Source organism: Oncorhynchus nerka, linkage group LG4 (assembly GCF_034236695.1).
Source record: "Oncorhynchus nerka isolate Pitt River linkage group LG4, Oner_Uvic_2.0, whole genome shotgun sequence".
In the NCBI taxonomy this organism is placed as follows: Eukaryota; Metazoa; Chordata; class Actinopteri; order Salmoniformes; family Salmonidae; genus Oncorhynchus; species Oncorhynchus nerka.
The window spans coordinates 66,493,893-66,515,668 of NC_088399.1; the positions used below are offsets into that span (position 1 = coordinate 66,493,893).

The 21,776-nt window shown below is 45.4% G+C and overlaps 1 protein-coding gene across 1 annotated transcript in view; it reads right to left on the minus strand.

Moving 5' to 3' along the window:
* Nucleotides 1–1,418: 1,418 nt before the first annotated feature.
* Nucleotides 1,419–21,776, minus strand: part of LOC115128480 (teashirt homolog 1-like) — a 31,713-nt gene continuing 11,355 nt past the window's right edge. The window contains exon 2 of the mRNA XM_029658342.2: nucleotides 1,419–8,480. Within this exon, the coding sequence (XP_029514202.2) occupies nucleotides 5,071–8,480 (3,410 nt within the window). The 3' untranslated portion in view covers nucleotides 1,419–5,070. The remainder of the gene's footprint in view (nucleotides 8,481–21,776) is intronic.

Genomic DNA, 21,776 nt, shown 5'->3' on the forward strand with positions numbered 1-21,776 from the left:
CCATAACATAATTGATGTGTCCTTATACAATGCCTTCATGATATGGAACAAGATCAACCCTACCTGGATGCCTGATAAGCGGAACAAGAGGAGGGTGTTCCTGGAGCAGCTGGAAAAGGCACTTGTAACCGCACACATTCAAAGAAGGGAGCGCCTCCCTCGCACAGCAGCCTCTGCAGCGCTTGTGAAAGCTGTTCAGGGGGCTGAATCTTGTCCCGATCCACCGGAGGCTGCAGCTGGGGCAGGCAGGAGGAGAAAATGCCAATTTGCCACCCAAAGAAGGACTGTAAAACAAATACTATGTGCTGCAAATGTCAGAAATATTTCTGCAAAATCCATGCACAGACTTGCATGTGCTAATTAGTTGATTGATTTATGCTCTTCACATTTTTGTTTTGTATCTATTATGTTATTTTATTCTTATTTATTGCTGTTGTTTGCCCCCACCCACGAGGTGTATAATGGTTAAAAAATGGGAGAAGACTAGTATTTGTAGTTGAATTCCTCATTGTACAGTATATAAGAATATATCACAATGTTGCCAAAAAAGTTCCAAGACTTGTTTCCCTTCAATAAAATGCATTCAAAACTACTTTCTGCACATTTCTGCTACTTTCTTAGGCTATACAAGTGTATCTCTTGCTAAAAAAAAATGTGTTTACACCTATGCAATACCTTTAGCAATAATGATTATACTATTAAACCTCTACTTTAGAAAACAATTATGACAGGTGTGTTGTAATATAAATGAGTGGTGTCCACTGATTAAATGCAGTCTTCCTGCATTGTGAAGGAAAGGTTGTTTTTTCATGCAAAATAGATTTGGGGTTTAACATTCAATGAAGGTGCTTTATTTTAGGGGTTTAGTGAAGGCGGGTCATTTCTTATCTTTAGAACAAGGGGAGTAGACAGAATGTTAAGACTACACAAGGGTTAAGCACATAACCATGTGTGTGAGGTGTATACTTTTGTTTCAAAGAAGATTTAAGACGACGAAGAGTCCCTCTGGGTGACCCTAATTTAGCCCACTGCAGTAAAAGGTTAACAGGCGCTATGGTGCTAAAATCACTAATATCTCGAACCCATTGTCATTTAAAATCTCTTCAAAGTGCAGCTTGTTTTTTGTTGGTCCAGGAGACAAATTCCCTCGTTGCTGTGACTATTAATGCTCATTGGTGTGTGTCATCAAGTGACTAACACAACATATACAATGAGAAATAGTCAATATGAGTCTCTCTAATCAGTGATAGACAAATTACATACGAAATGTCATGTCTTGACCACTTAAAATACATTTTTTGCTGAGGGTCTGGTTACCTTCAAGCCGAGAATTGATATATCCATTAAGAATAAATCAATGTTTTCCTGATGCTACATTGCCTTGTTAAAAAAAATCCAAGATAAATAACAAAGCAGAATACTGGTTTAAAGTTTATTTTACAATTGCAGAAACAAAACAATACTTTCATGATTTAGAGGATAGAATTTTGAACAGTATTAATGATACAACATTGAAATGTATAATTTCTTGTGCATTGCATGTTCCTTTTGACATACAGTACCATGCACCAGAAGAGATGCCTGCGTAGTTACATTTAATCATGTAAACCACACTGAAGGACCTACTTTTCATTGAAAAAAAGGACATGTTCTGGCTCTACAGTATATATACAGTATACAGTGCCATCGGAAACTAATCAGACCCCTTGACTCTATCCACATTTTTTTAACGTTACAGCCTTATCCTAAAATGGATAAAAATAAATAAAAATCCTCAGCAATCTACACACACTCCATAATGACAAAGCAAAAACAGGTTTTTCAATTTTTTTGCAAATCTAAAAATAAAAAGCAGAAATACCTTATTTACATAAGTATTCAGACCCTTTCCTATGAGAATTGAGCTCAGGTTTATCATGTTTCCATTGATCATCCTTGAGATGTTTCTACAACTTGGAGTCCACCTGTGTAAAATTAAATTGATTGGACATGATTTGGAAAGGCACACACCTGTCTATACAAGGTCCCACAGAGCAAAAACCAAACCATGAGGTCGAAGGAATTGTCCGTAGAGCTCCGAGACAGGATTGTGTCGAGGCACAGATCTGGGGAAAGGTACCAAAACAATTATGCAACATTGAAGGTCCTCAAGAACACAATGGCCTCCATCCTTCTTAAATGAAATAAGTTTGGAATCTCCAAGACTCCAAGACTCTCTAGAGCTGGCCACCCGGCCAAACTGAGCAATCGAGGGAGAAGGGCCTTGGTCATGGAGGTGACCAAGAACCCGACAGAGCTCCAGAGTTCCTCTGTGGAGATTGGAGAACCTTCCAGAAGGACAACCATCTCTAAAGCACTCCACCAATCAGGCCTTTATGATAGAGTGGCCAGACGGAAGCCACTCCTCAGTAAAAGGCACATGACAGTCTGCTTGGAGTTTCCCAAAAGGCACCTAAAAATTCTCAGGCCATGAGAAACAAGATTCTCTGGTCTTGATGAAACCAAGATTGAACTCTTTGGCCTGAATGCCAAGCGTCACTTCTGGAATAAACCTGGTACCATCCCTACGGTGAAAGATGGTGGTGGTAGCATCACGCTGTGGGGATGTATTTCAGCAGCAGGGACTGGGAGACGAGTCAGGATCGAGGCAAAGATGAATGAAGCAAAGTACAGAGAGATCCTTGATGAAAACCTGCTCCAGAGAGCTCAGGACATCAGACTGGGGTGAAGGTTCACTTTCCAACAGGACAACGACCCTAAGCACACAGCCTAGAAAACGCAGGAGTGGGTTTGGGACAATTCTCTGAATGTCCTTGAGTGGCCCAGCCAGAGCCCGTACTTGAACCAGATCAAACATCTCTAGAGACCCGAAAATAGCTGCACAGCAACGCTCCCCATCCAACCTGACAGAGCTTGAGAGGATCTGCAGAGACGAATGGGAGAAACTCCCAAAATACAGGTGTGAAAAGCTTGTAGCATCATACACAAGAAGATTCTAGGTTCTGTAATTGCTGCCAAAGGCGCTTCAACAAAGTAAAGAGTAAAGGCTCTGAATACTTATGTAAATGGAATATTTCAGTTTATTTGTAATAAGTTAGCAACATTTTATAAAATCCTGTTTTTGCTTGTAATCATGGGGTATTATATGTAGATTGATGAGGGGGAAAAAAAACATTTTAAAATAAGGCTGTAACCTACCAAAATGTGGAAAAAGTCAAGGGGTCTGAATACTTTCTGAAGGCACTGTATATACTATTTATACCTATATATAGTTAATTGTATATTTTTTCCATATTTCTCTATAAAATGACAATATAAAAATGCACACAGTACAAATGCTGAGCTGCAGCAAATAGCAAGATATGATGACATACATTTACACACGCTTGCTGATCATTTATGTATGCATCCTTTTTAAACTTCATTTACAAGTTGAAACTGGAACTGCACACAACACAAAGAAACGTGGTATCAAAGCAAATATTTCAATACCACCATTAAATAATACTTGATTAGGGAAACAAATACTGTATGCAGAGAAAAGCTAAACAAATGAGTATTCTGTTCTTTCTGTAGTTTGCCATTTGACCTACACATCATCCTTTAAAATGTTACATCCCTTACGCAATGTTGAGGTGATCAGGAGAAGAGAGTCTAAATGTTTAAATGTCATCTTGCCATGGAGTTTATTTTAACAACCCTAATGTGTACCTTATCATTGTACCCCAAAAGCACTTATGTAAAGTGCAGAAATCCCAATTCCTTTTTGATTAGTTGTAAACAACTAAACACCTTCATATCGATCATATATTTGCAAAATTTGTGGTTTTGTTCAACATTTCTTTTAAAATGTTAGTTTCATCTTAAAGGGATACTTTGTGATTTTGGAAATGATGCTCTTTACTGAACGAAAAAATAATACGCATCATAAAGCAACATGCAACAATTTAAAAGATTTTACTGAGTTACAGTTCATATATATGGATATCAGTGAATTAAAATAAATCCATTAGGCTCTAATGGACGGATTTCACACGACTAGGAATGGGTGGGTTACATGGAAGCCAGGCCCAGCCAACCAGAATGAGTTGTTCCTCACAAAAGGGCTTTATTACAGACAGAAATACCCCTCCCAGACAATCCGACAGGTAAGGCTGTATGTGGAGGTCCTAGACTGGCCTTGTTACACTTTGTCTGTGGTTGTGAGGCCAGTTGGACAAACTGCTACATTCTCTAAAACAACATTGGAGGTTGGCTTATGGTGTAGAAATGAAAATTTTATTATCTGGCAACAGCTCTGGTGGACATTCATGCCAATTGCACACTCCCTCAAAACTTGGGACATCTGTGGCATTATGTGATTAAATGGCACATCTTAGAGTGCCCTTTTATTGTCCCCACCACAAGGTGCACCTGTGTAATGATCATGCTTTTTAATCAGCTTCTTGATATGCCACAACTGTTAGGTAGATGGATTATCTTGGCAAAAGAGAAATACTCACTAACCGGGATGTAAACAAATGTGCGCACAGCATTTTTTTAAATAATATTTTTGTGCGTATGGAACATTTCATGGATCTTTTATTTCAGCTCATGAAACCAACACTTTACATGTCGCATTTATATTTTTGTTCAATGTACTTCCCCAGAATCAGATGAACTAGCATGCTAGCAGATACTCACAGACTTCCAGTCATTGCGCGAACACTAGGTAGCATTGGCTCGAGAAGCTACCTCAAACTTCCTCCATACTGGACACAGAAGCATAAATATGGTATCCACAAGTTCATCGGACTCTGGGGAAGTAGATAAGTAGCCTCATTGCCAAAATCCCAAAGTATCTCTTTAATTCACTGAAAAACATGCACAGACAAAAGATCATATAAATCATCTGCAAAAATGTGTGTTCAGTTTAAAAACTAAATAAAATCCAAAACAGAACATGGCCCAGTTTTATGACAGCAGTTACTTCGGACTGATTCCAAAGTCTCAGTTAAGATGCAGTGCAGTATTGAGATATAGTGCAACGGTTCAGTAATCAGTCATATCATCAGCTTTTGTCCAGCTCATTTATGCTTTATCAAACTTTTCTAGTTCAGTGACAAAGATGAGGTGGTCCTCCGGAGACTTGCCATGCGTTTTGCTAAGGTGCAGTTTGACTGCATGCTTGCTGACAAAGGTCCGATTGCACAGCTTGCACTGAAATACAGAGCATGAGTCTTCCTCATTAAGTCCCAGGGAACTGAACGTTTTCTCCGTTATCATTCTGGTAACTGCCTGCTGCTCTCTAAGGTGATCTATGGAAAGCTTTGAGATGTCCTTCATGCTGAAGCCTAAGTGGGACTCCAAATGATTTATGTAAGAGGAAGGAGTCCTAAACTGAGAGGCACAGTCACTGCAGAGAAACAGGGGCTGGCCCGAGTCAATGTTTTTCAGGAATTTTGTCCCGCCTGTCCGCCTCAGCTGGTACTTGACATTGGCCAGCCAATGGGAGATCGTGGTCATGGAGAGACCAGTGAACTTGCAGATATGGACCCGCTCCTGGGGGCCTAAGTCAGTCATGACGAACTTGCCGTCAGCCGTCTCCCGGAGACAGGAGGTGAACTGGGCCTGAAGGATGAGGAGGTGCTGAGGATTCCAGTTGGACTGCCGGCCTTTCCTTTTCTGGAATGCAGAGAGCTCCTCCAAGCCATCCTCGAAGGCGCTGTTGTCCGCGTCAGATTTCTCAGAGATGGAGGATGGGGTGGAGGATTTCGGTGTCAGACGGCCGGTCAGGTTCTTGACCATGTCGGAGATGTCCATCAAAGCATTTTCCCGTAAAGGGGACGAGAGAGATTCAGACAAGCTTGACAGAATAGGCCTGTTGCCGTTATTGGTGTTACAGTTGCTATTGTTGTTCGGCGTAGTGGAGGTGCTGTTAGTAGTGCGTCCATTCGTGTTTTTGGATTTTGTCAAGTCCATGGGTTGGTCATCATTGTCATAGAATCGATTGATTGACTCAACTTGCTTGACCTGATTGGAGTTGTTCATGGGCTTCTCCATCATGTTGTTACTGATCTTGTACAGCATTGCCAGAGGGTCTAGAAAGGGGGTGGCTGTCTTCGAGGCCTTTCCCAAGTGATTGTTCATGATTGACTGCAACGCACTGAGGGGGTTGACAAATGACTGCTCAGGTGAATGATCCGTGATGATTCCCAAGCCGTTACAGCCATTGCTGGCTACCGTTTTTGGCACATCTGCTCCGTTCTTCATTGGCGGATCCGCTTTGCCGTCTTTTGCCTCTCCCTCTCTGCTTCTAGGCTCACTCTTATCCTCTACATCAATGTTTTTCACCGGCTTGTTGAGGCTATCCGGCATGGGTGACCCCTTCCTCTCCTTGGACAGTGGGGATGGTGACTTGGTAGAGCTCACTTTGCATTTGTTTTCTGACGCCTTCTCGTCCTTCTCCTTCTTCACAGAGACCTTCCCTGTGACTTTTTCCACTAGCTCCTCCATGGCCAGCACATTGTTCTTGTGGCTTGGAGGTGGGGAATGGCTGATCGGTGAATGGATCAGATTGCTGGAGTCAGAGGACATCACCTTCAAGCTGCTAGTGCTGAACAAGGGTTGAACCACCTGGACACTCTGCATGGAGGACTTCAGAGACCCATGGAGCTGGTAGGCAGCGTGGATGCTAGGGTAGCCAGCACCACCCCAGGTGGGCGTCCCAGTCTGGGCCTTGATGATTGCACTTGACACTGTGAACTCTAAGGACTTCAGGATATCCAGACCTCCTTTGGGTGTCTCTTCCAGGTCTTCCTCTGTGAGATACTTGTAATGTCCAGCCTTGCCAGTTTTCTCACTTTTCTCAGTCAGATCCTCTTTCTCTTCTTTGATCTTATTCTCTGGTTCACTCATCTCCATTTTCTCCTCGTGTTCCTCCCTTTTCTCTTCAGTGTGCGAGGAGTGCAGGAGAAGAGAATCGGGCTGTGACTTCACATTGGGCGCAGGGAGTCGTGTAGAGGTCGGCGGGAGAGGAATGGACTGCATCTTTTCCTCAACCAGGGGGTCAAACACCAACTGCTTCCCCTTTTTGGACGCTGTGTTGGTCACTTTCAAAAAGTGTCCTGTGACCATCATGTGGGCTGTCAGTTGTTGCAGGGTGTCGTGGGAACTCCCGCACTCCATGCATTTGAGGATCTGGGCCTTGCGAGCCTCAAACTGCCAGGTGTAACTGGCGCCATTTTGGTAGCCGTAGCGGTTATTCGCTGTGACATAGGGGTTAACCACTTTCTGGTCTTTCGTGGTCTCCCCCAGGTGTACACCAGATGTGTTGTGGACAGACTCTGGTGAGCACGGGGACACCAAGTCCTGAAATGCTCTTTTTCTGGTAGGTGGCACCAGCTTTGAGGTGAGGGCTGGCATGGGTTCTTTGAGAGGCACTTTCTGGTAGTGTTTTGTTTTGATCATGTGGACACTCAGGTCCTGTAGGGATTCAAAGGAATGGCCGCAGTACATGCACTTGAGAACCTTTTGAGCGTCCTCCTTGCCTTCCATCTCCATGAGGGAGCGCTTACGTGGCTTGGACCACCTCTTTCCCCGCTCCTCTTCCTTGTCCTTGTTGTCATCACGGTAGTGGCCTGACTCATTCATGTGTACCGTGAGCCCCACCAGCGTGTCATAGGCTCCGCTGCAGTCCTTGCACCGGAACTTGCTGGCACCGGTGAACACCGGACCGTAGAGCTTGTTGTTCTGCCGGTACAGCTGCACAGTGCTGAAGAGGCTCGGCTCGGGGAGGAGGTTATATGGTGTATGCTGCAGGGTTTTGGCCAAAGCCGCTTGGTGCCAGTCGTAGGTCACTCCACCGGTGCTGCCAGTGCTGACACCAGTGCCATTGTTGTTAGTGTTAGCGGTGCTTGTAGCGGTAGTGTTGCTGGTAGTGTTGGTAGGGGCAGAGGTGTTACTGCTGCTGTTGGTGTGGTTATTATTGTTCACAAGTCTGATAGTATTACTGTTGGCGATACCGTTGCTCCCCTTGTGGCTGCTTCCATTGCTGTTGCTGATCACACTGATGACCTTGTTGCTGTTGCTGTTACTTCTTAGCATGTCCTTGGTGATGCTGGACCAAGAGGCGTCCGAGATCAGGTTTGCATAGACAGCTTTCATCTGCGCCAGGCTGTCCTGCAGAGACAGGCCATTGGGGATCTTTAGGTGGTCTACTCCTCCTCTGACTGCCTCCTCCTTATCCAGTCCGTCCTTGGAGCGTGTGCTCTGGAAGTCGATAAGTTGGTCGCTGGTATCGCTGAGAGGAGAAGCGTAGCCAGCGTCGGGGTTGGTGCCATTGCTGAAAGGGGAGTTCTGGAAGCTGAATTGGTCCCCGGCATCGTCATCCTCGTTGCAGAGGTACTCGCCATCCTGTCCATCCAAGGAGAGCCCATCATCTTGCAGGTGCTCCTCATCGATCTTGTCATCAGCCTTAAATTCGTCCTCGTCCCCATAAGCTGAAAAACACAAGATGAGAGAAAAAAGGGACATCAGGCAACTCATTGGGGCAGAACATTCCTAATGGCACCACTCAAATTGATCAGATGTGTCCACCTGATGTGTATAAAGATTCTCGATGTTTGCATCCCATAATGTGCGTTTAATGTGTGTATACCACGCACGCATGCGCGTATCTCTGAATGTGTAAAGAGTGGGTGAGTGTCGTGATTCTTAAGAGATTTTTGTCAATAGTCCTGGCGGAGGACACAGCTTTGCAATTATAAAGTGGCAAACATCGATATCTTGACTATGATAGATAGTCCCCTTCACTGTGCGGCCTAACGAAGGTATCGAACATTACGGCTCAGCAAGGGTAAAGGAGAACACAGATGAGCAAGATAAATATTTCCCCTTGAATTCAAAAACTAGTGACACAAGCAAAATTCTACATGATGGAAAACCAGTTCCCAAAGCAGAAGATGTATATTAATCAACACAGAGTCCACTTGACAAAAAAGGTCAGTAGCCTACATACAGTATGTTAGACCTCTCATGTTTGTTGCTTTGTCGTGCCTTGATGTCTTAACTCCAAGTTATCATACACTATATAATATTGATGTACACTGTTGAATACAAAAAAAGTACACAGTCCTAAATCCTATCCTTCAAATGATTAGACTGCCCAGTAAAAAGGTGACCACAACAGCCACAAGCCAGTTCATGTACTAAAATGGCTTCCTCTTTTAGTTGGAGGGCACTGACTCTCTCAGAGTTTGATCCAGTCTCTGCTACCACTGTGCCACTCACACCCTGCCCGTCAAGTGTGCAATAAGTGGGCGAGCATGCCAGGCACTCGGCTGGGCTAGCATAGAGTTGGCATAGGCAGTGGACTCCTCACAGCGTGGCACGTAGAAATCGCCGGTGGAAATGACATGACATGTTGTCACCATCCATGCTGTACTAGTTCTCAGGGAGCGGAGTGTGGCTGCTTCCAGGGGGGGGGGACAGAATGTTACCCATAGAGGATGAGGGTGTGACTGAGTATACTTTCTCTACACAGACTCTTATATCAAGGTTCATCTACATACTATTTTGAAGTGCACTATTTAAAAAAAAAAAAAATCTGAATTGCGGAAAAACAACAACAGTTATTTTTTCTTCAACACCAAAAAAACTAAACAATCAGGCAGTCCTTATGTGGCCTTTCATCAGATAAAGAAGATATAACAGGTAACAACAGCATGGCTATGGTATGTGTCTAATGAAACTGCATTTGTCTGGCATTTACACTTTTAAGTGTTGTCAGCCCTGAAAAGGGAATAACGGAACTCTTTGTCAGGCCACAACAAGATAGAAAAGACACGCCATTTATTTAATGACCATTAAGGAAAGTGAATGAAAGCCACGTGACTGAGTACTTAACAAGGCACTACCTGTGTTGATCAGCTGCCCGGCTGGTTATCTTTAATGGAAGACAACATGTGATTGCAACCCCTGTAGCCAAGCAGGAATCATGGCAGACATTTTACTTTGAGAACAAGCCTATAACCAGCGTCAACCATCTCTCAAGTAGAAATTCAGGCCCTCTGGACTTTGAGACAATGTCAGACTTCAACTGTCTCTAAACGGCACTAGGTAGCAAATAAAAAATTGTAGAGAAACAAATTTCCAACAATCAAATGTGTTCCAATTTCACAACACTATGTCACGTTTCACTCGATATGAAAATGTGCTGTATCTACATTACGTATGTTCCATATTGTAATGGTAAAGGAGAAATACTGTAAATAGAGAAACGGACAGAGAGAGCGAGGGGGAAAGAGCGAGTGAAAGCGATACTGAGACAGACAGATGGAGACAGTGCTCGGGCAGTTCACTCTATCCTTCCCCATAAGATGCTTGTCCAAGGTGCCAGTATCAGTCTCTAGCGAAGAGGCAGATGTGCTGTCAGCTCCTGAACTGCGCATGCCGCTCAGGCCCATAATCGGAGAAGACATAATACCTGATGTTTGTGAGCTGCCATTTACTGCTGCCTGAGAGAAGCTGGAGGGCCATAAGCAACTGTGACTAGTGTGTGTGTGTGTGTGTGGGTATAAATGTGTATGAACATCAACTGTAGCGTGTACTGTATGCACACAAAAGGTAATACTATTTTGCTCACATAATACCTGGAATCTATCTGTCCGGTACTACAACTAGGCGTATCCCAGAGCCCCACATCACACCCTTTCACATATAATCCAATTAAAGAACTGACCACAACAAAAAATGTCAAAAGTGCATCCGTCAAGAGCATTCCGTATTTCACTTCATTGGAGCGTTTGGTTGAGTACCTGACAACTCTCCCATCACTCTTACTCCCTCACTGTCTCCAAATAGCTCATCACACTAAGCAACACACCAAAAAAAAAAAATCAATTAGCGTCTCCACTATAATTACCCTTAGCTCTGACTGAGCAGAGTGGGTAAAGAGGGAACGCCTTGACAGAAGAGACAGACAAGAGAACCTGACACTTCTAAAAACAATGCCAGTCTTTTCCTGCACACACACACCTACACCTCAGCCTAGATCACCCCACATACACACACACACCCCAAACACGTACTTCCCCCGACATCCCCAGACTGCTGCCTCCACCTCGGAAACCGTCCGTGTCAAATCATGTGTCAGCAGGAGGGCGGTGGGTGTCAGTGTGAGGGTGGTGGGTGTCAGCAGGAGGGCGGTGGGTGTCAGCAGGAGGGCGGTGGGTGTCAGCAGGAGGGCGGTGGGTGTCAGCAGGAGGGCGGTGGGTGTCAGCAGGAGGGCGGTGGGTGTCAGCAGGAGGGCGGTGGGTGTCAGCATGAGGGCGGTGGGTGTCAGCATGAGGGCGGTGGGTGTCAGTATGAGGGCGGTGGGTGTCAGTATGAGGGCGGTGGGTGTCAGCAGGAGGGCGGTGGGTGTCAGCAGGAGGGCGGTGGGTGTCAGCAGGAGGGCGGTGGGTGTCAGCAGGAGGGCGGTGGGTGTGGAGGGCGTGGGGCAGGAGGGCGGTGGGTGTCAGCAGGAGGGCGGTGGGTGTCAGCAGGAGGGCGGTGGGTGTCAGCGTGAGGGCGGTGGGTGTCAGCGGAGGGCGGTGGGTGTCAGCGTGAGGGCGGTGGGTGTCAGCGTGAGGGCGGTGGGTGTCAGCGTGAGGGCGGTGGGTGTGAGGGCGGTGGGTGTCAGCGTGGGCGGTGGGTGTCAGTGTGAGGGCGGTGGGTGTCAGTGTGAGGGCGGTGGGTGTCAGTGTGAGGGCGGTGGGTGTCAGCGTGAGGGCGGTGGGTGTCAGCGTGAGGGCGGTGGGTGTCAGCGTGAGGGCGGTGGGTGTCAGCGTGAGGGCGGTGGGTGTCAGCGTGAGGGCGGTGGGTGTCAGCGTGAGGGCGGTGGGTGTCAGTGTGAGGGCGGTGGGTGTCAGTGTGAGGGCGGTGGGTGTCAGTGTGAGGGTGGTGGGTGTCAGTGTCCACCAACAAGCCTTTTCTTTCAGCGAAAGAAAAAAACAACATAAAAGCCCATTTCTTTTCTTCTTCTCTCCCTCCTTTTTTGCCATCTGTGTAAAAAATAAATAAAATCAAAAAAGCTCCTGGTTTCACCGGTGGCTAATAAGGCAATCAGTGATGGGGAGATGCTGACAAGGCGCGTTGAGCCGCCCGCTTTCAAGCCTCACTCAGAACAACGGAGAGAGGGAGAGGAAGGATTCAAATAGGGGGAGGGGAGGACGTCTGTTGTGGTTGTCAGTCAACAAAAGAGAAAAAGAAAAATAAGCCCACTTTGTGCTGTCACAGAGAATGGAAGAGGAAAATAAGTTTGTAGAGACAAAAAAAGGAAAGACGATTTGGTTAGGTGTTAGCTGACAGAGGTGTGAACAAGAGAGTTTTGAGTTGGTCTGTCTTTGGGTGGGTCAGATGTGAAATCGACTGTAACCTGAGGCAGCGAGATAAAAACGAAAGCTTTGTGTGCGTGTATGTGAGTGAGCGTGGGTGGGTTTGTAAGCATCTATGCGTATCTATCCACCTGGTGTGCTAGGGAGATATTCTGTACGTATCCATCAGGCCTGTCCCTGTGTGTTTGTGTGTCTCAGTACGTTCATGTGTCAGTGTCAATGACGTGTGCGTGTTAGTATGTGTGTGTGCAAATGTGTGTGTGTGTCAAACACAGAGGGGACGTGTGACAGCTGTGGAGAGGAAAGGGAGAGCGAGGCCATCTGCATCCAGAGACGAGCCTGTCACTTTGGCACAGGCTTCCTCCAGACAGGTGACACCTCGGCAGGACACTACCGGGCCTTTACTGTCACACACACACACACACACACACACACACACACACACACACCTAAGTTTACAGTACATAGACAAAAACAGACAGACATTCATACAGTCACGCACATGCAAACATGTACAAGCCTTCTCCAAGCCAAGCTCAAATCTGTTTTATAAACTGGGTGGTTTGAGCCTTGAAAGCTGATTGGCTGACAGGCGTGGTATATCAGACCTTATACCACAGGTATGACAAAACACTTATTTTACTGCACAAATGATGTTGGTAACCAGTTTATAATCGCAATAAGGCACCTTAGGGGGTTGTGATATATGGCCAATATACCACAGCTAAGGGCTGTGTCCAGGCACTCTTTAAGAACAGCCTTTAGCTGTGGTATATCGGGCATGTACCACAATTCCTCAGGCCTTATTGCTTAAATATAATACTGCATTCATCAAAGAAATTGTTATCTGTCATGGATAAACATAAAAAGAACCATTGTCCTCTTACAGTACTGTTTCTGCATTGTCTATATGGCCCCGTGTTTGTGATAGTATGCACAGTGAATTCCCAACTAGCTGTGCTTTCACTCACATGCACTAATGTGTTGACACGCTCAAACATTGCATCGGAACAACTTGAGAATCAACCGGCGAGACAGGCCCCTCTGCTTCAAAACAAATTAGACTAAAATTAAGTTTTGCTTTCCCGAGAGAGAGCCGGCAGTTTCTCTCTCTATATAACGTCTGAAAAATGGAGTCCCTTCATATATATTTTTCCTGGCTCGTTTCTCTTGCGCAAATCTGTCACTTAAACCCGTAACACTATCTATCTGTCACAGGGCGCAGGGGTTACACCATTTGGCTGGTGTCAAACTTAACCAAAGCTATCGTGAGGGAAACAATGTGAGACAGGGAGCGAGAGCAGTTGAGCGAGAAGCAGCACCACCGAATTGCAACTCACACACATGTTACACACACACACACCCCTCCATATTTATTTACTCTGTCTCGGAGAAGAGGGCCAATCCCGGCAGTCATTTGCGGTGCTAATGTCCAATTCCGCCTGCTCTCACTCCGCTGATTTAGCCCGTGTCGGACTCTCTGCTATTCCAGACCGGCAACCGAGTCGCCGTTTAGACGGCCTTCAAAATGGGCCAGTCTTATTCCTCTCTCTCTCTCTCTCTCTCTCTCTGCTTTGCTTTGTCACCGGGCCCTCTACTCGCTGCCACTTAGCTGTGATGGCTTTGGACAGGCCTGATCAGTGTGTGTCATTTGACCTGCACGATGTGTGTGTGTGTGTGTGCGAGTGAGGGGGGGACAGTGGGACTGGCTGTAAATAAAATGACATTATTATTTCCTCTGTCCTATCATGTAGAAAAGCCAATTATGGTAATGCACCGCACGTCAGGGGGCATGTCATTTCCTCCCTCTCTCCTTCTCCCGCTTTCTTCTTCTCCGGGACAGCCACTGCTGCACAGGCCTGGGTGGCGTGATGCTGCTGTCTGTTCCAAGCGCTCGCGGGGCCTACGCTACAGCAAGCTGGCGTTAAGGCCTACTGCCTACGTTCGCTAAGGCTAACCGAGGAAAAACGGCCTTTTCATTTACGTCTGTGTGTAAAAAGGGTCGACAGCGTAGTTTTCATTTCGAGATGATTCTCATAGTCGTTCCTTTTGTTCAAAAAAAGAAGAAAAAGGCCACAGAGCATCCTATTTGTTGGGAATCTTATTTACTGTAATGGTGAGGGACCTCTGTTTTTTTAGTACATGACTGCTGTTGGTGTACAATCTCCTTTAACATTATTTTTTGCGATTTCAAACCAAGGAACAAACTATACGAGGAAAGAGCATTCAGTTTTGACCCATCTTTTTCCATCATACAACCCATGCTTAGGGAGTTACCCATTCACTGATTAGCATTATTGTTGTGATTATGTCCACTGCCTTTTTGTTGTTGCCTCAAGACAGATTCAACTTTATCCCAGCCTCAACAAAAGTGGTGGCCTTTGAAGTTCTGAGGCTTGCCCTACATGGACCCCGCCCAGTATAAAGTGACATTGATTTGGTTTGCCGTGGATCTTGTGGAGTGGTCGCTCTAAATTAATATCGGATTTCCCCTCAACTGCCTGCTTATAAAAATCTGCTCACAGTTCCCAGCCCCCCCTTCCCCCTGCCCATGTGGAATAATTGACCATATGGCACAATACCTGCAGGGCCTCCAATAGCTGTTGTACCATTCCAGCAGGCCGTGCAAATTCATCTCCTCGGCTTTCCAAAATGTCCGGAGGTGGAGGAAAACCATGTTTATTTTCTATTCAATTCACTAAACTTATCATCATTTAAGCCAAATTTGTGTTCATACATAACATTTCTGCCTATTTTTTTGTAAATAGATATTAAAGATAAAAGTTGTATTAAGATAATTTGATATTATACACCTGTAGCATGGTATCAAATGTATAACGCATTTGTACCTTCTCATCCACCTTTCTCTCTCTCCATCTCACACACACCCCAATGTAAAGTCTACTTTGTCCGATAATATATATATATATTTTAAGGTTGTGTAGCACACTTTCCCTGTCATCTGCAGTACACTAACTTGCTGGCCACAACCAAATTATGCTAAAGACCTGCTAAAATGGGTCATATAGACAGAGCATTATACATTAGCTTCAAACAATGGGGGTCGCGAAGGGGAGGTGACTGGACTATTGGGTTGTGGAGGGGGGAGTTCTGTCAGTTCACTCTTATATCCCTGTACAGAAGAGGGAGGTAAGTCCGACATGACTTATCCTGACCACCATGACATCTTTACTCACAGCAACATGAACAAGTACATCTTCCATCACAAGTTCTTAATCATGGGGTAAAGTTCACCTTGACCACCATGGTTTCATTAGTTGAAAATGAAACAACTATGCAAACCTCTTCACCTAGGCACCGAGGTAATACTAGGCCTAACTACTAACACATTTCCAATACCCATCCAAACCACACAGCATTGACAATCCCAGACACGGCAAGAGCTTTGGAGTGATCGTTGAATAATTGATGGGCTCAATTAGCGCATTACTCACAGTTGAAAGGATACAGACTGGTGTGTAGATGTACAGTGAAAAGTATTAGTACACCAGAAGAGGAATATCACCTCCCCAGATCTGTGCCTCGACACAATCCTGTCTCGGAGCTCTATGGACAATTCCTTCGACCTCATGGCTTTTGCTCTGACATGAACTGTAAACTGTGGGACCTTGTATAGATAGGTGTGTGCCTTTCCAAATCATGTCCAATCAATTGAATTTACAACAGGGGGACTCCAATCAAGTTGTCGAAACAGCTAAAGGATGATCAATGGAAACAGGACGCACCTGAGCTCAATTTCGAGTCTTATAGCAAAGGATCTGAATACTTATGTAAATAAGTTATTTCTGTTTTTATTTTTTGTTGCTGTTTGTAATTGTTGATCTTGGGGCCTCCCAAGTGGCACAACGGTCTAGGGCACTGCATCGCGGTGCTTGAGGCGCCACTACCGACCCGGGTTCGATCCCAGGCTGTGTCACAGCCGGCCGTGACCAGGAGTCTCATAGGCCGGCGCACAATAGGCCCAGCGTCGTCCGAGTTTGGGGAGGGTTTGGCCGGGGGGCTTCACTTGGCTTATCGTGCTCTAGCGGGCCAGGTAACTGCAGGCTGATCTTTGTCATCAGTTGAACGTCGTTTCCTCCGACACATGGGTGCGGCTGGCTTCCGGGATAAGCCGGCAGGTGTTAAGGAGCGTGGTTTGGCAGGTCATGTTTCGGAGAACGCATTACTTGAACTAAGCCTCATCCGAGCCAGTTGGGGAGTTGCAGCGATGAGACAATATCGTAATTGGATATGATGAAATTGGGGAGGGGGGGTAAAAATGTTGATCCTAAGTAAATATAACTCTATAACTCTTCATAACATACATAAGACATTGTGGGTATTATAATTTTGTTTAAACTAACAACAAGCAGAATGAAACCTTAAAGTTATTTGATTTATTCTTTGCTGAATCATTTAACTACAAACAAACAATTTTGAATTTCACAAATAAACTTCTGATAATCAGTCATTTTACTCCCCTGCTCTTCGCTCCTGCATTGCAGTACAGTCTCTCTCCTTCTTCCCTGTTCTCCCTCTCTCCTTTCTCCCCTCCCTCTCTGTTTGTCCATGTTCCCTGGGAGCCAGCTTTGAGCAGCCATAGCGACGGTTGCAGTCAATAAATCACCTTTCCCCCCCACTGTCAACTCCAGGCTGCTCAGAGATGAGACAATGGCCATTATATCATAAGCACTGCAGAGCCAACCCCCATCTGGCTGGCTGCTTCTGTTGAAACCCATGTAACTACAAAGTGGCAACGTTTCGCTAATCTTAGCTGAATGCTACAGAACATAGAGACTAGTATAGCCTCTGCCCCCATTATTGCCGCTTCTGGAAATAATGCAACCAAAAAGTCCTAACGTTTTGCTAATGTTAGCTGAGCGTTAGTGTAGCCTCACACCCACTTGGTTAAGCTTTGGGAGAAACCGCCTGGAAGGTTTAGCTATTACAGTTAGTGAAGCCTCTGCGTCACATAGTTATTTCTGAAGAGCTACATTGAAAAACGGATGGTTTTGGAAAGGTTAAAGTCAACATTGGAGTGCTTCTGGTGCCACTATAAGCACTCATGTTTTGCTTAGGGTAGTACATTTTAATTCATACACAACAGGTTCTAGGATAAGCATTTTCATAGACTAGCTGCATTGACCATCTTCCCTCATTCCCCGATGTCTTTGGCAATGGTAGGGTCAAATTGAATCATCGTTGTATCACTATCTACCTCTTCATTCCACAGGCATTGTTTGACATTGTTTTTTTAAATTTTATTTATTTATTTATTTACTTTTCTGCTCTTTTGCACACCAATATCTCTACCTGTACATGACCATCTGATCTTTTAGCACCCCAGTGTTAATCTGCAAAACTGTATTATTCGCCTACCTCCTCATGCCTTTTGCACACATTGTATATAGACTGCCCATTTTATTTCTACTGTGTTATTGACTTGTTAATTGCTTACTCCATGTGTAACTCTGTGTTGTCTGTTCACACTGCTATGCTTTATCTTGGCCAGGTCGCAGTTGCAAATGAGAACTTGTTCTCAACTAGCCTACCTGGTTAAATAAAGGTGAAATAAAAAATAAAAAAATAAAACTTCAAGGAATTCCTGGGAGCTTGACGAAATTCAGTCCTTACTGTTTCTATCTATCCTAGTCTTTTCTCTGCACTGACTAAACCAAAAAACAAACAGATTAAAACAAACTGAAATCAACATGCACAAGAGTTCTCTGGGAAAAAGAACAAAACAAAAAATGGGGCCTGTCCCTTTAAATCTCCCCCTGAAGTCACCTGTGTACTGCCTGCCCCCTGACAGTGGAATTTCCCTGGCCCAAACAACAGCTGCTCCCATCGCCTAGCAACAACAGGTTGATGGATGACCCCAAAGACGATAATTACCATAAATCACTCTCTTTCTGCAGAGGACAGGAGAGAAAATGGCAAGGGAGAGAAAACAAAAGTATTGCTCAGATACACCTTTCCATGACCCCTGTTGCATCAGTCACACTTTATTTGGTGAATATTTCCCATGAGGGAGAAAAATTTGTATGAGGCTCCCTAATTGGATAATCACCGGTTGCTGCCCAATCGGCGTGGCCGTAAAAAAAACGCCGCAGCAAGATCTTTTGCTAGAGTTTCTCAGGAGTCAGAGACAGTATTTCAATGGTTAAATTCAGTGAATAGAGTCTAAAATGAAACAGGATAAAAATGTATTTAAAAAAAAACTACACTGGAGAAGGAAAGAAAAGAAAACAAAGTGGATTATGAAGGGAGAAAGTCAGTGCAGGGGAGTGAATAGTGAGTGAGTGAGTGAGTGAGTGAGTGAGTGAGTGAGTGAGTGAGTGAGTGAGTGAGTGAGTGAAGGCCATGACCTCACCAGTTATGTCTGGTTGCACAATAACCCATCAATCAACCCTTCCCTGTACCCTCAGCCTTCCCCTTTATTTTACATGGGCCATCCGCTCTGTACACCGCTGAGGAACAACATGCACACACACAGGACACACACACACTCTTCCCTGAAACTGACCCCTTGTCTCTGCGGGGAAAACCCACACAGCTTCTGGATGAGTCAGATCAGAGGAAAGACACACACACGCATGCACATACATACACACGCACGCACGCACGTACGTACGTATACACACACACGCACGTACGTACACACAGGCATGCACATACATACACACGCACGCACGTACGTATACACACACACGCACGTACACACACACACACGCACATACACACGCACTTACACACACACGCGTACGGACACACTGATTGCCAAATCGAATTTGCTGATCATATGAGAACATCGCCTAAATTCCACAAAACAATGACAACTCCATTAATATCAATGCAAACAACGTGACAGAAAATAGACCTTGTTACAACATAGCATTACTCTGTGTTGTCAAGCTACATCATTTAAACAGTTTAAATGAAGTGTTACTGGAAAGTTAAGCGAGGGAAAAAAAACTAAAAGAGGGTCAAGAAAGAGTAACAATTCTGTCAGCCCACATGGGAGTGTTTGTGTGTGTGTGTGGGGGGGGGCGTGAGGCCTATTCCTGATGGCCGTGACAGTGAACTGACAAAAGAGGGAGGCAGAGGGGGAACGAGATAGAGCCCCTGAAGGAGGAGACGCACTAAATCACAAACTAGCCTCTCACAGAAGAAACCACGTCACTGGGGATCAATGCCTACATCTCCGATTGTGTGTTTGTGTCATGTTGTGTGTTCGTATCATGTTGTGTGTTCACAGTGTTGTGTGTGCGCCTGTGTTGAGATTTCCCAGGGTAGGGACATGACTCTTAGTAAACCATCCATAACAGCTTAGAAGAGAGAAGCAGTAAGTGAAGGAGGGAGCGTGGTGAGAGAGAGAGAGAGAGAGAGAGAGAGAGAGAGAGAGTGAGAAGAGAGAGGAGAGAAAAAAAGAAGGAAACCATCGCTCAACACAACATAATATCGTACTGAGGGCTGACTATGGAACATTTTAGAAATGGAGCCGAAAGAGAACCTTACCGCCCTGGCAATTAAACTTTTGCACAGCTTCTCAAAGTGCCCACCGACCGTGCCACTTATATACCGCGCCACGCGGAAACACGCACACCTAACACACTCACACTGTGCCACCCATGAACACATACACCCAGATGGTGTCCACGAATATCGCAGCGATATCCACTGCCCCCCTACCGTAATCAATCTCTGCTTTAAAGACACATCCATCGGCAGCAATGTTGATGGGGGTGGTGGGAGGATATAAGAGACAGGGGGGAGACGAGGTAAAATGGAGAAGCGTGACTGCTGGGTTGACCTCGGATAAGTCGGGAAGGGCGATGTGTGTGTGTGTGTGTGTGTGTAGGGAGGGCAGTAGTGAGTGATGCCTGTCAACTTGCATGTGGCATCCAAAATAAATGAGGCTCATGAAGACAAATGAAAAGGGGTCCAGGCGAGTGACTTGGTGGGAGGGATGGAGGGAAGGAAAGCGGGCGAAGTCGCATGGGGAGAGGCGGGAGGAGGAGCGGGGTTATGGATGGGTGCATGGGAGAGAGGAAAACGAGAGAAAGAAGGAGAAGGGATAGAGGGATACGTAGAGGATCGAACGAACAGACACTTACTCACTGTGTCCACGTGTATTCTATCTGTGTATCGTACAGACAACCCTTTCTGAGCTCTCCCTCTTTCTCTCTCCCTCTGTCTCTCGGTCTCTCTCCCTCGTTCTCAGGCAGTGTCATGTGCGGTCCAGTCTGTAGTTTCCCAAGGCCTGGCCCCTCTATGATAAATGACACGTGTCATTCTGTCAGCCCCTGCCACCGGAGCTGGGAGGCCCCTTAGTGATGTATGACCCAGCCATGCTGGGCTAAAGGAAATCAGGGTCTTTTTTGGCAACAAGCACCAAGAGAGCACAGCCCTTTATACAAGACCCTGTGTGTGTGTTCACAAACTCTGCATGGAGATATTTGAGAACACACACCTACGTAGGAATGTGGTCACACACACACACATAATGAAAAGTTCCACTGGTTCCATTAAACCCTATCAAATCTCCCTCCATCCACCCCAGGGACACTGACTTCATTTAATATGCTGAATATCTCCAAATTGGACTGTTCATTTTACATCTCCTCAAGGGGGAGTGTGAGTGCATGTGGGTGGGTGGGTGTGTGTGTGTGTGTGTGTGTGTGTGTGTGTGTGTGGTGCAGCAGAAGCTGTCAGACACACTAGCAGAGGGAGACAAATCATCTTCATGGTCTTTCCAGCTGTTTCCCAAATTTGGTGTGAGGGGGAGAGAGTGAAAAGGCTTCACTTTGAGTTGCGTTGCTTGACGCTTCCCAGAGCCAGATAGCTGACAAACCGTGCCAAGGGGAATGGGACACTGTGGTACCACACACACACACCTGGTCTGTCAACACCCTGCGTAAGCAGGAATAGGAACCGAGCCAGCATCGAAACAATACATAGTACACACACAGAAGACTGAACAAAAGTACAAAAACTATAATAGACTTTGTTTCGATAGAATATATTATTGTGTAATTCATCATTGTAAATAAACAGTGACAAAAATTCCTTATTGCACCATAACATACAACCTGGTCTACATGGCAGATCTGAAAGATATCCAAATAAAGGAAGAACGAAAAACAAAATATTTCACTGACAGAAGTCTTTCATCAACCACGTACTGTAGACGCATCCACCCACACCTGCCATTTTCTCAGATGTCTTAAAAAACAAAAACAGCAAGTTGGCAGACAAAAACACACACACATACAATACACACACACACACACACACACACACACACACACACACACACACACACACACGAGGGATGGGTGTTGTGTGGGACCATGGTGGTAGTGGGGGTCGTGAACTTTGGATGACCTCATTTGATTGGCCGCTGGGCCGAGCTGAGAC